At 45.4% G+C, this 12,539-nt stretch overlaps 2 protein-coding genes across 3 annotated transcripts in view; one reads left to right on the top strand and one right to left on the bottom strand.

Moving 5' to 3' along the window:
• Rho-5 (rhomboid-5) overlaps nucleotides 1–2,602 on the bottom strand; it is a 56,261-nt gene extending 53,659 nt beyond the window's left edge. For both annotated transcript variants that reach the window (XM_077670840.1, XM_077670842.1), the window contains exon 1: nucleotides 2,206–2,602. The gene's annotated coding sequence lies outside the window, so the exon portion shown is untranslated. The remainder of the gene's footprint in view (nucleotides 1–2,205) is intronic.
• A 5,427-nt stretch (nucleotides 2,603–8,029) lies between these two features.
• Nucleotides 8,030–9,418, top strand: LOC144138513 (26S proteasome regulatory subunit 6A-A). Its single transcript, XM_077670839.1, has one exon. It carries the CDS (start codon nucleotides 8,084–8,086, stop codon nucleotides 9,374–9,376), a length of 1,293 nt encoding a protein of 430 aa, XP_077526965.1. The 5' UTR covers nucleotides 8,030–8,083; the 3' UTR covers nucleotides 9,377–9,418.
• Nucleotides 9,419–12,539: the final 3,121 nt, after the last annotated feature.

Here is a 12,539-nt window from a genome sequence, read left to right as displayed (position 1 = left end):
TATTCTTTCTTAAAAACAACGTGTAAAATTGATGATTTTTTTGTTTCAACTCAACATTTGCATAATGAACTACCATACCACACTTGCAAGAACGTAACGAGAGCTAGGATTTCGCACACGTAATACCTTTCACCACGAATAAAAGCAATTGACTATTTCTGCCTCTGCCTAAAGGAAAGCTCTGCGTTCTGCGTTCCGATACAAACACGCAGAAAAAGTGAAAATAAAGTAGAGTGCGCCCGTCGATCGGACATCAGACATCAGAGCTTACACACGTAAAGTGTTTTATTGCGCGCAAAAAAAAAAAACTAATTTTTTTTTAGCATTAGCAACTACCAAAAAAACAATCAAATCACCCTATGATGCATCCATCACTGTCACGAAAGCTTACTGCCCGAGTTGCGAACGTTACCATTCATTTAGAATAATTAGGCGTTGTATCTGGATTCAACAAGAGCACTGTAACAATCTCGTTGTGGCGCGACTAGCCGCAATTAGCCAGTTAGTAAGCGAATCAACGCATAATTAGTAACAAAATGAGATAAGTCGAAATTCTTTCAGCAAGTTCAGGCAGCGGACTATAAACGATGCCCAAACAGGCTGCTTTTTTTTCCCCCATTTAAAAAGAAAACGTGTTTAATGTCAGCAGAAAACGGACCCGTTCCCCTGTTTTCTGTCTTCCCCGCTACACCTATCTGCCCTGCGGCGAAGCACCCCAGCAACACGTTACGAAGCCACCGCGGACGCGAATCGGTCTTTCGCCGGAATTCCCTTTTTTTTTAAAAACGACGCATCATCGTAGTGTGCTGACTTTCGAAAAGAAAACAAAACTTTACGTCGCTTAACGCCACGCGAAAACTGTTTAGGAGGCAAATAATGCACACAAAAAAAACTACTTACGGCCAAATAGCTTGCAGAAACGTGCAAACAAAAACATAGCCAGCGTGCACACGCTATTACACCAGAGTAAAGGTTTTGCTTCGATAAGAAAACAAAAAAACGAACTAGCGTACGCGAAATGTTTTTAACGAGACCCTAAGTTCACACACAAAACACCGCAGACCCTCCCAGGAAACGCGTTGTTGCATGCGATGCCAACAGCAGATATCTCCTCCGCCCTCAAAAAACCAAACGCGCACTCCACTGCAGACCGTCACACCTGACCTAGATTCACGATCTCTCCAAAGCGACCGATACCAGCTCCCTCCGCCCCAAACTGCGCGTTTGAACGCGCGGATACCGGAAACCAAACGAAACACCATTTCGCCGCGTTCCTAAATTTAACCGCCCCCCCACCACTTCACAACAACCACGAACCACGACGCACCCAGCCTTAGAAAGGCACCCGCCAGTTCATCGACAAACGAAGAAACAAAAAACGCCCTTCGTCTCGGCGTCACCGACCGATTACTTCCGTTGCACATAATCTCTCGCGATAAGCTTCGAGCAGACGAAACTAAATACCGGGCTAAACGCGACAAATCCCTAGGCCTAATAGCCCCCTCCCCTCGACACACCTTGCTCCCACCTTTACCGATTAAACTCGGGATTCTGCCGCCACCGAGCACTCCAACGCGATCCCGAAAAAAGCGCGCAAGAGATCGCGACAGACGTCATCCGCTCGCACCGTCAATGCGAGCACTTTCACAGCGGTAACCATTTGCTGCGTAAAGTTAACATTGCACAAAAAATGCTCCCGCGCAGCTTATAAATAGGTGCACTGCGGAGCCGATCCACCTACGAAGGTAAGCGGAGGGCAAATAAAATACGCGCAAAGTGTCCGTCCTGTGCCAAAAAGCGTCAGGTGTTTCCGAGACGATCGGTCCGACGCAATCGTGCGCAAGTTTATTACGGTGGTAACGAAAAGAAAACCGCCTGCCGCTTTCTGAGCTTAACACAACCCCGAAACAACAAACCCGGGCGCAGCCTTCAGCAAAGATTACCGAAGAACCGACAGGAAAAGAAGAACGCAAGACGGAAATGCCCCGGAGAAAAGCAAACGGTAGATCGAGGAATACATAATCAACATGCGTATCTCGCCCCTGCGCGACTGCTTTTCCTGCATACAGCCACGCCTCTGGTTGATCGCGCCTGGCCGACGAACAGCCCGCTTCAAAACCGAGCCCGAGATTGGAACGGTGGCGATTAGCTCAATAAGGGCGAGAGACGCGAATTTTACGGAAATAAAAACGACGGGCTACTTACCACGTTAGGCTTACGTTCCACGGGCCAGCCTTGGAGCGCGGCATCTCGCCTTGAAGCGCACTCGCTTTTTTTTCTCTTGCTGCGTATCTTTCTCGGTGTTTCGGGGGCCAGTGTTTTCCAAAATGTCACCGATCTACACACACAAACACGCGCACGCACGCACAGAACGCACACGAACAGCAGCCGACCCAGGAAGGGCACTTCAACGGTCACTCCTATCCGTTTCGCGCGCCCAGCATTGCGGCGAGTGGCGACGGCGGGCTTCGGGGGCGTTCATCGAGGTCCTGAGTGTCCGCACGGCCGCTCCTGCCGCTCGTTCGACGCTTCACAGTGCACCCGAAATTCGCCCCTAAGCCACACGGCAGCCATGTTCCTACGCTCGGATTCTGCCGCGAGCGCCGTCTGTGCGGATTACGCGGACACTACGCGGAAACGGAAAATTGGTTCCGCGCGCGGAAAACCGCGAAAATGGCGCTGCGCTCAAAACGACGTTTGGGCGCAAGTGCCCACAAGATGGGGATTTGAAGTGGAATCTATCTGATGAGGACGGGGAAAATTCCTACCGCAACAAACAGTTGCCTGCGTCCGTACGTACGTCCGCGTAGGACGTAAGTACGGACGTGCGTCCGTGTACGTCCGGTAGCAATGCGTCCGTTCGTAGGAAGCATTTCCTTTCCATTTTTTTTTTTCATTTATTCGTTTATTGTAGTACACACCATCTAGCAGGATACGGCAACTCACCTTTGACACTTGGCTTAAAAAAAACACCTCGAACATGCTCTACTGGGAGGACATTTTTTGGGGGCCTTTTATTAAATACCTATAGCTTAACTAGACGCCGAATTATTGGAATTTGGGCATTAACAAAGACCGTTTTAGGCGCCGAAAATAATTCAGGCAAGACAACGTTTTAGGCGGCTTACAACGCCGTAAATATAGGCACTATAAGTTTTTACACAAATGCCAATATGTAATTTCAAACGAGGGCGTCCGCTACCTGTAACTATGACAGGAAAACCAAAAAATTACATTTTCTATGATAGCACAACGGCACCAACAATCGAACATAGCCGTTCAATTTCCGCGTAAAACTGAACTAATGACGATTCAACTCAACAAGCGCACTGCCCACACTAATGTTCAATGGCCACTGCCGCTTGCTCGAGCGTCCTCACATATGGAAATGGGCATGAAAAATAACACTTGAAAGCTGGGAATAGTGATTAAAGAAGGAGCTACTTTATGTTTGTATGATGCAATTTAATGACGACGCGACAAAACAGACACAAATATTAAACGCAAGAGAGGCGACGGTTTATCAATAGCGCTTACTTGAGGACTCTCGAACAATTTTCTCATATGTATACGTTATTCGAGTTGTTCAGACAAGACGTTCTAACACTGCCAAATACACTTCGACACATTTGAAGAGCATTCTTAAAAGGTGTTAAGCAGCCGAATGGTTTTTGATGGAAAAGCGGCGCAGGCGGTGTAAGGAAATGTACCTGCGCAGTGATGTTTCGTGGTTGGTTTTTCAATAAAGGAACGATATCTACTAACAAAGGTGCGTTCGATGCTCAACCGTTGCGTTGAAAACAGAGTTGGATTTGAGCGTGCTTCTAGAAACGATGATGCGAGCGCTGCACGTGTTTGGAGAGCATCTACTTGGACAACACACAGAACGTAGTCTAAGAATAACTGTGAAAATTGTGGAAACAATATCAAACTACTACAATTCCCAGATTTCTGGTTCGAAATTGTGCCACTTGTCAAAGAGCAGGAGCATCCCATTCCACTGCTGCAAGCGGTTGTTTTCCAAGAGTTCGTTGAACTATATAGTGAGAGGACAAGGGCAGAACCCTACAGAGTTCAGAACAGTAAATACTGTGCCAGGTAACATGAACAACGATCCCAAAATGCACTTGAAAGCGGATTATAGGGATTTCAGCACCAATCGCCAAAATAGGCATTTATAGGCGCGATTATAGACACTAACCTTTAATTCATGCTCCTATATCAAAGTGGGGCGATATGAGCGCAAGGAACAGAATATGTATTTGCCTAAAATCAAGTCTCTATTCATAACCCATGCATCTATAGAAAGCGCTATACGCTACACCCCCTAAAGTCGGCTGCACTGCTTCACGCAAATGCATTGCTGGAAAGACATTTTTTGTGAGAGGAAGCACACATAAGGCTGATGTCAAAATATGGCGGCACTCGGGTATTTTTTCGTATGCGGCGATAGTGTGACACTAACGTATCCCCATTCTAGCCACGTACCTTAGTGGCGCATCAAACGTTACAGAAGGGCAGAAGGTTTTCACGTCGACGATGAAGAGGAGTAGAGAGGGAGTAAAGATATGCCGACATGAGGCCGTGCAGGAATCGAAATTTTCACGTGTTTTTAGAACCTGGTGTTACAAAACAACGACCTAATTATGTTTTAGAACAATGCTTCTCAAATGCGAAGGCATTTCAGAGGCCCGTTAAGCCCTTCCCAAAACCCTTCCCCTCCATTCTTTTTTTTCACCTAATTTTTTGTATGCAAAAAGGTGGATTCGCTGCATAACTTGTACGCTTATAATTTCTCCTCGTCGCACGTGTTTTAAGGTTGGCTTTTTGCAAAAGGCTGCATAGCTCCAAGAACAAATTGCTCGACATAATACACGTATCAGCATAAAAGTCTGGCACAAAAGACCGGCATTGAATAAATATGTACGCGATCCTTTAGTTGAAAGTGCGAAATGTTTGACATTTTAACACGAATCAACACCGTGTTTATTATGGGTTCCTCACTTTTGCCAGCCCGAAAGGGGTCCCCGCAATATTAATGGTTTAGACCACTGCATCGGCGTTCTATTTACCCAGATAACGCAAAACGTCTTGAGGACGTCCTCAAATGGTCCAAACGTCCTGGATCCTATTCTAGGCTTCCGGGGGACATCCACAGGATTAGACTTTGTAAATGATCCCTCAATGGTCCATCCTAAAGTTTATTTTGGATCAGAATGGATTGCGAATGATCCCTAAGTGATCCGTTGTATTACTTCTTCTGGATCACAATCCATATGGCCGTCTGACGCTGCTGTTACCGTGGAGGCTATTACAGTAATAAATTATGCTAATTTATTACCAGTGAGGTACAAAACACCCCCCGCTTGTAGAAAATATTCAGTCCACATGTGTAAACAGGTACAAAATGTCTCCAAAGTTGGAGGTCTCTTCACACTTTTTCTTAGTTGGCGGTCTTTTCTTACACCCTTATTTAGGCCCTTTTCTTTAGTTTCGAACACCCTAATTTGTAGCTTCACATCGTTCTGGGAAAAAAGGTGTTGAAATAATGAACACCCTTTTTGAAAGGTGTTGAGGTGGCGGTAAAGATTTGTTTGAATTTAATAAAATTCTACAAGTTATGAAACACAAAAACTACCTCGTGATCAAAAAGTTTTTGCAAATCCGTGTGTTAATTTGTATATTCCCATAGTAAAATCCATAGTAACAAAATTAGCGCTAAAATGTCTGTTTTTTTTTGCGACAAGCCCACCGACTCGATCGGGGGCTTTTCTCTGCTGGATATAAAAGCAAGAACAGCACATTTATTACTACGTAAGTGTGCACTCCCTGTTCCGCTTGCATCCCCATGGTATTCTTGCTCAATTCATTTGTGTTCCAAGGGTAACTTGTGTGGTATTGACTGTTTGTGTTGATTGCTGCGCGCTCCGCCGATTCACATTGCCACGCGTAGCTGCTCCCTGGTCACACCCTTACACCATTTTTTAGGGTGTTCACATGCGCACGAACACACTTTTTTTCATCTATACACCTTTTTTTTCGCCAAAACACGTTTTAAAGCTGTTCGCCACGGGATAAGTTTCTTACAACCTTTTCGGCCAAAAAGGGTACAAGAAAGTTTAGTGTGTAGTGAGGCCTGTTGCCTTAGCTTGTAGGTAACTTCTGACTAAGAAAAAAGAACATTAGTTTGTATCCTGGAAGTGTACGAAAATTCTCCAGCGGCATCATTTTAACGACGTTCTGAGGATGTACGCTGGACGGACAAACGGACCCCGATTGGACTGGCTGAGGATAAGATCTGGACAACCTGAGGATGCTGAAATGTCCAGAGTCGGACATCCTGAGGATTTACCCCGGTTTGTTTTGCGTTATCTGGGTACCTGTTATGTAAATGTATTGGTTTGATTTGTTCTGGGTCAGTCTCCTTCACCGGTCGTTGGAAACGAGTGACTCCAGAACGATGCATGATATATTGGGTAATCCTCACTCACTCACAACCAGGAAAGCATTGCACCGCGGCCGGCATCGAACCCGCGTCATTGGACTCAGCAGCACAGTTAACGCCTTGGCCACTGAGCTATCGCGGCGGCGGTCGCTCACTCACTCAAACTCGTCTCGATTCTCCCAGAATCACGGCTAGCTCAAGATAGCGGTATTTTGAAATATTGAGGTCCACCAAACCAAATCTTAAAATATGTTCACACGTAATTATTAATAAAACAATACTTACAAAAATAACTGCGACTTAAAAATATACAATCGCTTTTTCGGAACGAATAATATTATGGGTTGCAATAAAGAGGCAAACTACAATCCTTAGCTCATAGAAACATGACAAAATTTCATTGACTTAAAAATTTACAATCGCTTTTTCGGAACGAATAATATTGTGGGTTGCAATAAAGTGGCGAAATACAATCCATAGCTCATAAAAACATGTCAAAATTTCATTGTGTACCATTTTACTTACAATGCTGAAGTATATTCTGAAGCGTTCAGTACTTGTATGATTCCCAATGTATGTCCAAAAAACCAACCCCTCACCGGGAACGGGGGGAACGCGAAGCTTGCCCAACATAATGAAACCGTAAACCGATCCCTTGTTAAATCCCTGCAGTGTCGAACCTAATATCCAACCCTTGACCAACCGCTGAGTTCGACCCGATCGCAAATGCCCCGCGTTTGTGCCTGCTCATCGGCGGAGCGGACTGTGCGTGGCCTACCCATGACGCCCACTGGCGAGAAAACGGCGCGCGCGGAGCGAGCTGACCTCACTTTCCCTTCACCGGAGGGAGGGAGCGTCTGTGATTGGCTGAGAGTATGGCGTGATCCGTCTGCCAGCTGCGGGTGAGGATAGAGTGGAGGCGTGGTGAGGAGGGAGTTTTGGCATATGACGGCAACCGCAACACCGATGACGACACGAGTCAGCCAATACAAGCTACGCCTGAAAAATTTGTTGCCGTGTATACGCGTCTGCTCCTATTAACTGGTGGCGTTATACCCTGTGAAGTGGTTCTTCCCTTCGCTACCTTGTTTTAATTATAGAGGTATTGCAGTTCTCTGCCTGCGAATGCTGCATTATAGCTGACCTATAACATAACATTGTCTGTTGAGCCTTATCTGTATGTGTTCGTTTTCAAAAAGTACAATGATAACTCTTTTGCGAACACTTTTTAGACAGGAACAATTTTCCCAGTCTAAACAACCCAATTGTTCACGCTAAAATCTTTCAGGTATAACATTTTATGGTGTTAGTAATACAGAGTTTCTCACAAATTAAAAGAACCTTTACTTCGTATATCTGCGGTAAATGCGCAAGACTTCGCTCCTGGATACAGAGAATCGAAACTGAAACTAATATGGGAAAATAACATTTGTAACTGTAACTAAAAAAGAAAACAATAGCTTATTGTGTTACAATGCCATTAATTTTTGGTATATTTTATTTTTGTTTCGCTGGTGTGGAGCTTGACTTTTTTTTTTTTCTGTTTATGGTTACGAGTTTGCAATGCACCAGCCCACCAGCTCCCACACCGGCATCGGCATCAGTGTGAATAGCAACTTTTTGTGCCCGGCGAGAAAAATGGCTGGTATCCCGTCGCTCGATGACCAATCTTTGTGGAAAGATGACCCAGCTTTGGGCGAAGACGTCTTGCGGATGTCCACGGACGAAATCGTAAGCAGGACGAGGCTCCTGGACACCGAAATCAAGATCATGAAAAGCGAGGTTATGCGCATTTCGCACGAGCTTCAAGCTCAAAAGGAGAAGATCAAGGAGAACAACGAGAAGATAAAAGTCAACAAGACGCTGCCCTACCTCGTCTCGAACGTCATCGAGCTGCTCGACGTCGACCCGCAGGAGCTCGGCGAAGAGGACGGGGCCAACGTAGACCTCGACTCGCAGCGCAAGGGCAAGTGCGCCGTCATCAAAACCTCCACCCGACAGACCTACTTTCTGCCAGTCATCGGGCTGGTGGACGCCGAAAAGTTACGCCCCGGCGACCTGGTCGGCGTGAACAAGGACTCCTACCTCATCCTGGAGACGCTGCCGCAGGAGTACGACTCGCGCGTCAAAGCCATGGAGGTTGACGAGCGACCCACGGAACAGTACAGCGACATCGGCGGTCTCGACAAACAGATCCAAGAGCTGGTCGAGGCCGTTGTCCTGCCCATGACGCACAAGGACAAGTTCACGAACCTCGGAATAAGTCCCCCGAAGGGTGTCCTCCTTTACGGGCCGCCCGGAACAGGCAAGACCCTCATGGCTCGGGCCTGCGCCGCGCAGACCAAGTCCACCTTCCTCAAGCTCGCAGGACCGCAGCTTGTTCAGATGTTCATCGGTGACGGAGCCAAGTTGGTGAGGGACGCCTTCGCGCTGGCCAAGGAGAAGGCGCCGGCCATTATTTTCATCGACGAGCTGGACGCCATCGGTACCAAGCGTTTCGACTCCGAGAAGGCCGGCGACCGGGAGGTGCAGCGTACCATGCTTGAACTTCTCAATCAGCTGGACGGCTTCAGCTCGAGCGCCGACATCAAGGTGATCGCGGCCACCAACCGAGTGGACATCCTCGACCCAGCCCTGCTGAGGTCCGGCAGACTGGACAGGAAGATCGAGTTCCCGCACCCCAACGAAGAAGCCCGTGCGCGCATCATGCAGATCCACTCGCGCAAGATGAATTACGACAAAGACGTCAACTTCGAAGAGCTGGCGCGCTGCACCGACGACTTCAACGGGGCCCAGTGCAAAGCGGTCTGCGTCGAGTCCGGTATGATAGCCCTGAGGCGAGGCGGCGAGAAGGTTACGCATGAGGACTACATGGACGCCATCATGGAAGTGCAGGCCAAGAAGAAGGCTAACCTTAACTACTACGCCTGATTGGACTGGACACTTCTGTCATTAAACCCTCTTGTATCTTCAGTGGCTCGTTTCGTGTCTTGTGGTGCTTCTGGGTACTGATCTATGTCACAGCCTTTTCAGGAGTGGTGCGCTCTGAACCGTAGTTTCCTTGGTCACTAACATAGTGCCATACCGTTGTGTCACTTACTAAATGCAATGCTTGCGTTCTGTTTGTGTAGACAATAAAATGTTGGCACAAAGGACATCTAGCTTTGCTGTTAGCTAAGTAAAAAAGCGAAGCAAAAGGCTTGCAAAGGTGGCAACTTGTGTACGACATACTTACAATATTTGTGAGAACCTGTAAAATGGACATTTAGCAAAGAAGCCTCCTGAATTCAAGTGCCTGAAATAGCTCCACGCATGCGTGAACCTTCGTTGAAACTCGCAATGGAAGGCCTTTGGCAAAAAAGTAAATGCACTTTCGATTGTACAAAAACTAAATTTCTTTTTGTTGCTTTATTCTATGCCTGTGCACAAAAGAGTTTCCGGCGTGTCTGAAAATAAGTGCACCCTGTGCTAATCATTACTAGACCTGAGCTGGTCAGGATTCCAATGCCAAAGCATTCTTTGGCAAACTTCCACCAGAAGTCAGCACATCTGTAACGTGCAGCGTGATGCACTCCAAAGACCTACACTAGCTGTATGGGGTATTTAGTAGAAGTTTGCACAGTTAATGCACAGAAATAGTTGTAAGAAGTACATAAATTTAGATTAGAAAGAAATGTTTCATTTGGTTCTCTATGCGAGCCTAGCGATCAGCAGAGATGCAAAAAAGGGAAAATTAACAGTTGCCAGTGTTAGGGCACAAGTTAAAACTGCAAGCTATTCATATAATAAGACCTTCTCTCTTTGTTTTCCCGAAATGTGCACAGGATGTTCAATGCCCACAACCCGAATTGGATGCCACTGGGCACATGGACAATCTAGAGCCTCGGAAAAAAAAGGGTCCTGAAAAATCATGGCGAGCGAATTTAATTAAACCCAATGTATACTATCTCAAATTTCCTCACAAAGCCATGCAGTCATAAAATTTTTACTCTCTGAAGCAGTACACAGTGGTGCCCTTACCCACAGTGTAGAACTCTTGCCATACACGTCTTGTAGAGCATGTCGTACTACACGGCCTCTTGCCCAGTTTTTCCATGGTGGTAGTTAAAAACAAATTTCTTGAAAATCAGGAATTAAACAAATCAAATTTAAAAGCAGCAATAGGTCTTGCACTCATGTAAACAATGTATAAGCCTGCTGTGCAAAATGCCAGTTTCCTGCGAAAGCTTTTTACACACACAATCCCCATATCTGTGTATAATATGTTCACGTAGGACTTCGCACTACATCATAAAGGCAACTAAATGGAACTTATATATATATATATATATATATATATATATATATATAAGGGTTGGCAGTCAAGAAAACCTCAGAAAGCAAAGGGGAGGATATGGTAGGTCATTGAAACAGAAAGAATTTGGAAAGACAAAAAGAAAGTGGAGAAAAAATGCCCGGGCATTTTTTCTCCCCTTTCTTTCCGTCTTTCCAAGAATTCTTTATCTGTTTCTATGACCTACCACATCCTCCCCTTTGCTTTCCGAGGTTTTCTTGACTGCCAACCCTTATTTTTGTCTTATTTCAACGAGCACCTCATTTCCTATTCTGATTCGCTATATATATATATATATATATTAGGGGTGGGCAATTGATCAAATAACCTTACGATTAATCAGGCTTTAGTCGCGATTAATTTTTTTAATCGGTTCAAGTCACGTGGTCGAAATGAAACAAGGGTGTCATGGTTGAATTGTGCGCAAGCATGTTGAGGTTCATATTCGTGCTCGAATAACCCGCCTTACTTTACACCGAAAACGATGCAAGTATGCTCAGAGGTAATAGTGATTAAAACCGCAAGCTGATATTCAAAACAGACGGGAAGATGGATACTCTGAATACAAATATACACTCTACAAAAAAACGGCGAGCGGGCACTCCCACCGTTTTACCATTATATGAACCAACAATGGCATAACTAAACCACGATTAATCGAAGCCTCCTGCAATTATGAACCGTGCCAATGTTCCTGATTCTAGAAATAGTGCGAGTAACGAATGCGGTGTTCGGAGTACCGTCCGCATCAGCGCCATGATGATGATCTGCTCAGCCCATCTAGGATGTCTGTTGCTAGCCTGACTTAGCTCTGTTATTCTTCTCTCTTTCTGCTCTATCGTTTCATACCCCCTCTACTCTCCTTCCCCTGCAATAGGTTGTAAGGAGGCGAGCTCCCTGCCGAGCTCAATAATATCCCTACTGCACTTTTTTCCCCCTTCTCTTCCCTTAAACACTACAAAAAGCTTCAAACAGGCCTAGTAGCTTTAATAATATAAAATATTAATTTTTGTCTTCAACTAATGCAACGGATTAATCGATGTACCGATTAATCAGATTAAAATTTTTAATCGACGCCCAGCTCTAATATATATATATATATATATACCTCAAATTAACTTAGTCGACCTGTTGAAATGTCATTGCCGGCGGCAACCCATGCCACATGGTCAAGGAACAAGTTTGCTTGGTACTCACCAAATGCCGTCCACAAATGAAGCAGCAGCAACGTCGAGAGTACGTCTTTAGCATAGTAGAAAGAACATCCGACATTAAGGTGCCACCAACGTTATCTCAACATCCAAAAATTTTCATAAAAATATTGCACGTTGTACGGATGTCTAATAGAGATACTGCTGGTACATAGACGTTCGGATCTTTTTGGGACGTCGCAGAGATGTTAGGACTTTTTCAGGAACCACAACTATTCGCAACTGAGCCAGTTGTTGCTATTGCACCATTAATTTTAACTACCGGCATGTTATAACTCGGTGACAAATGGTCTCGTCCTCTAAATCCAACTTGCTGTCAGCGGTGGTGGCAGGGAAGTTTCCCTGTAATCACAGCAACCATAAGTAATGATGTCTAGTACAGACAGCTGGTTAGTACCTGGATGTATGTGACTGACGCGTTCCAAAAGTGCACTCACTTGTTACCATTACATGTGGTTATTTCTGGTTGACCTGTTTTCCTACCACGCACATATTCCTTGATGCTTCATAATGCAAGTAAATCCTAAAAAAAAAAAAAAAAAAAGAGAAA

The sequence above is a fragment of the Haemaphysalis longicornis genome, unplaced genomic scaffold (genome assembly GCF_048455015.1).
Source record: "Haemaphysalis longicornis isolate Haplotype H1 unplaced genomic scaffold, Haemaphysalis longicornis Haplotype H1 scaffold_5, whole genome shotgun sequence".
Lineage (NCBI taxonomy): Eukaryota > Metazoa > Arthropoda > Arachnida > Ixodida > Ixodidae > Haemaphysalis > Haemaphysalis longicornis.
The sequence above is the reverse complement of the archived record's forward strand: the minus strand, read 5'-3'. Positions and strand labels throughout refer to the sequence as shown.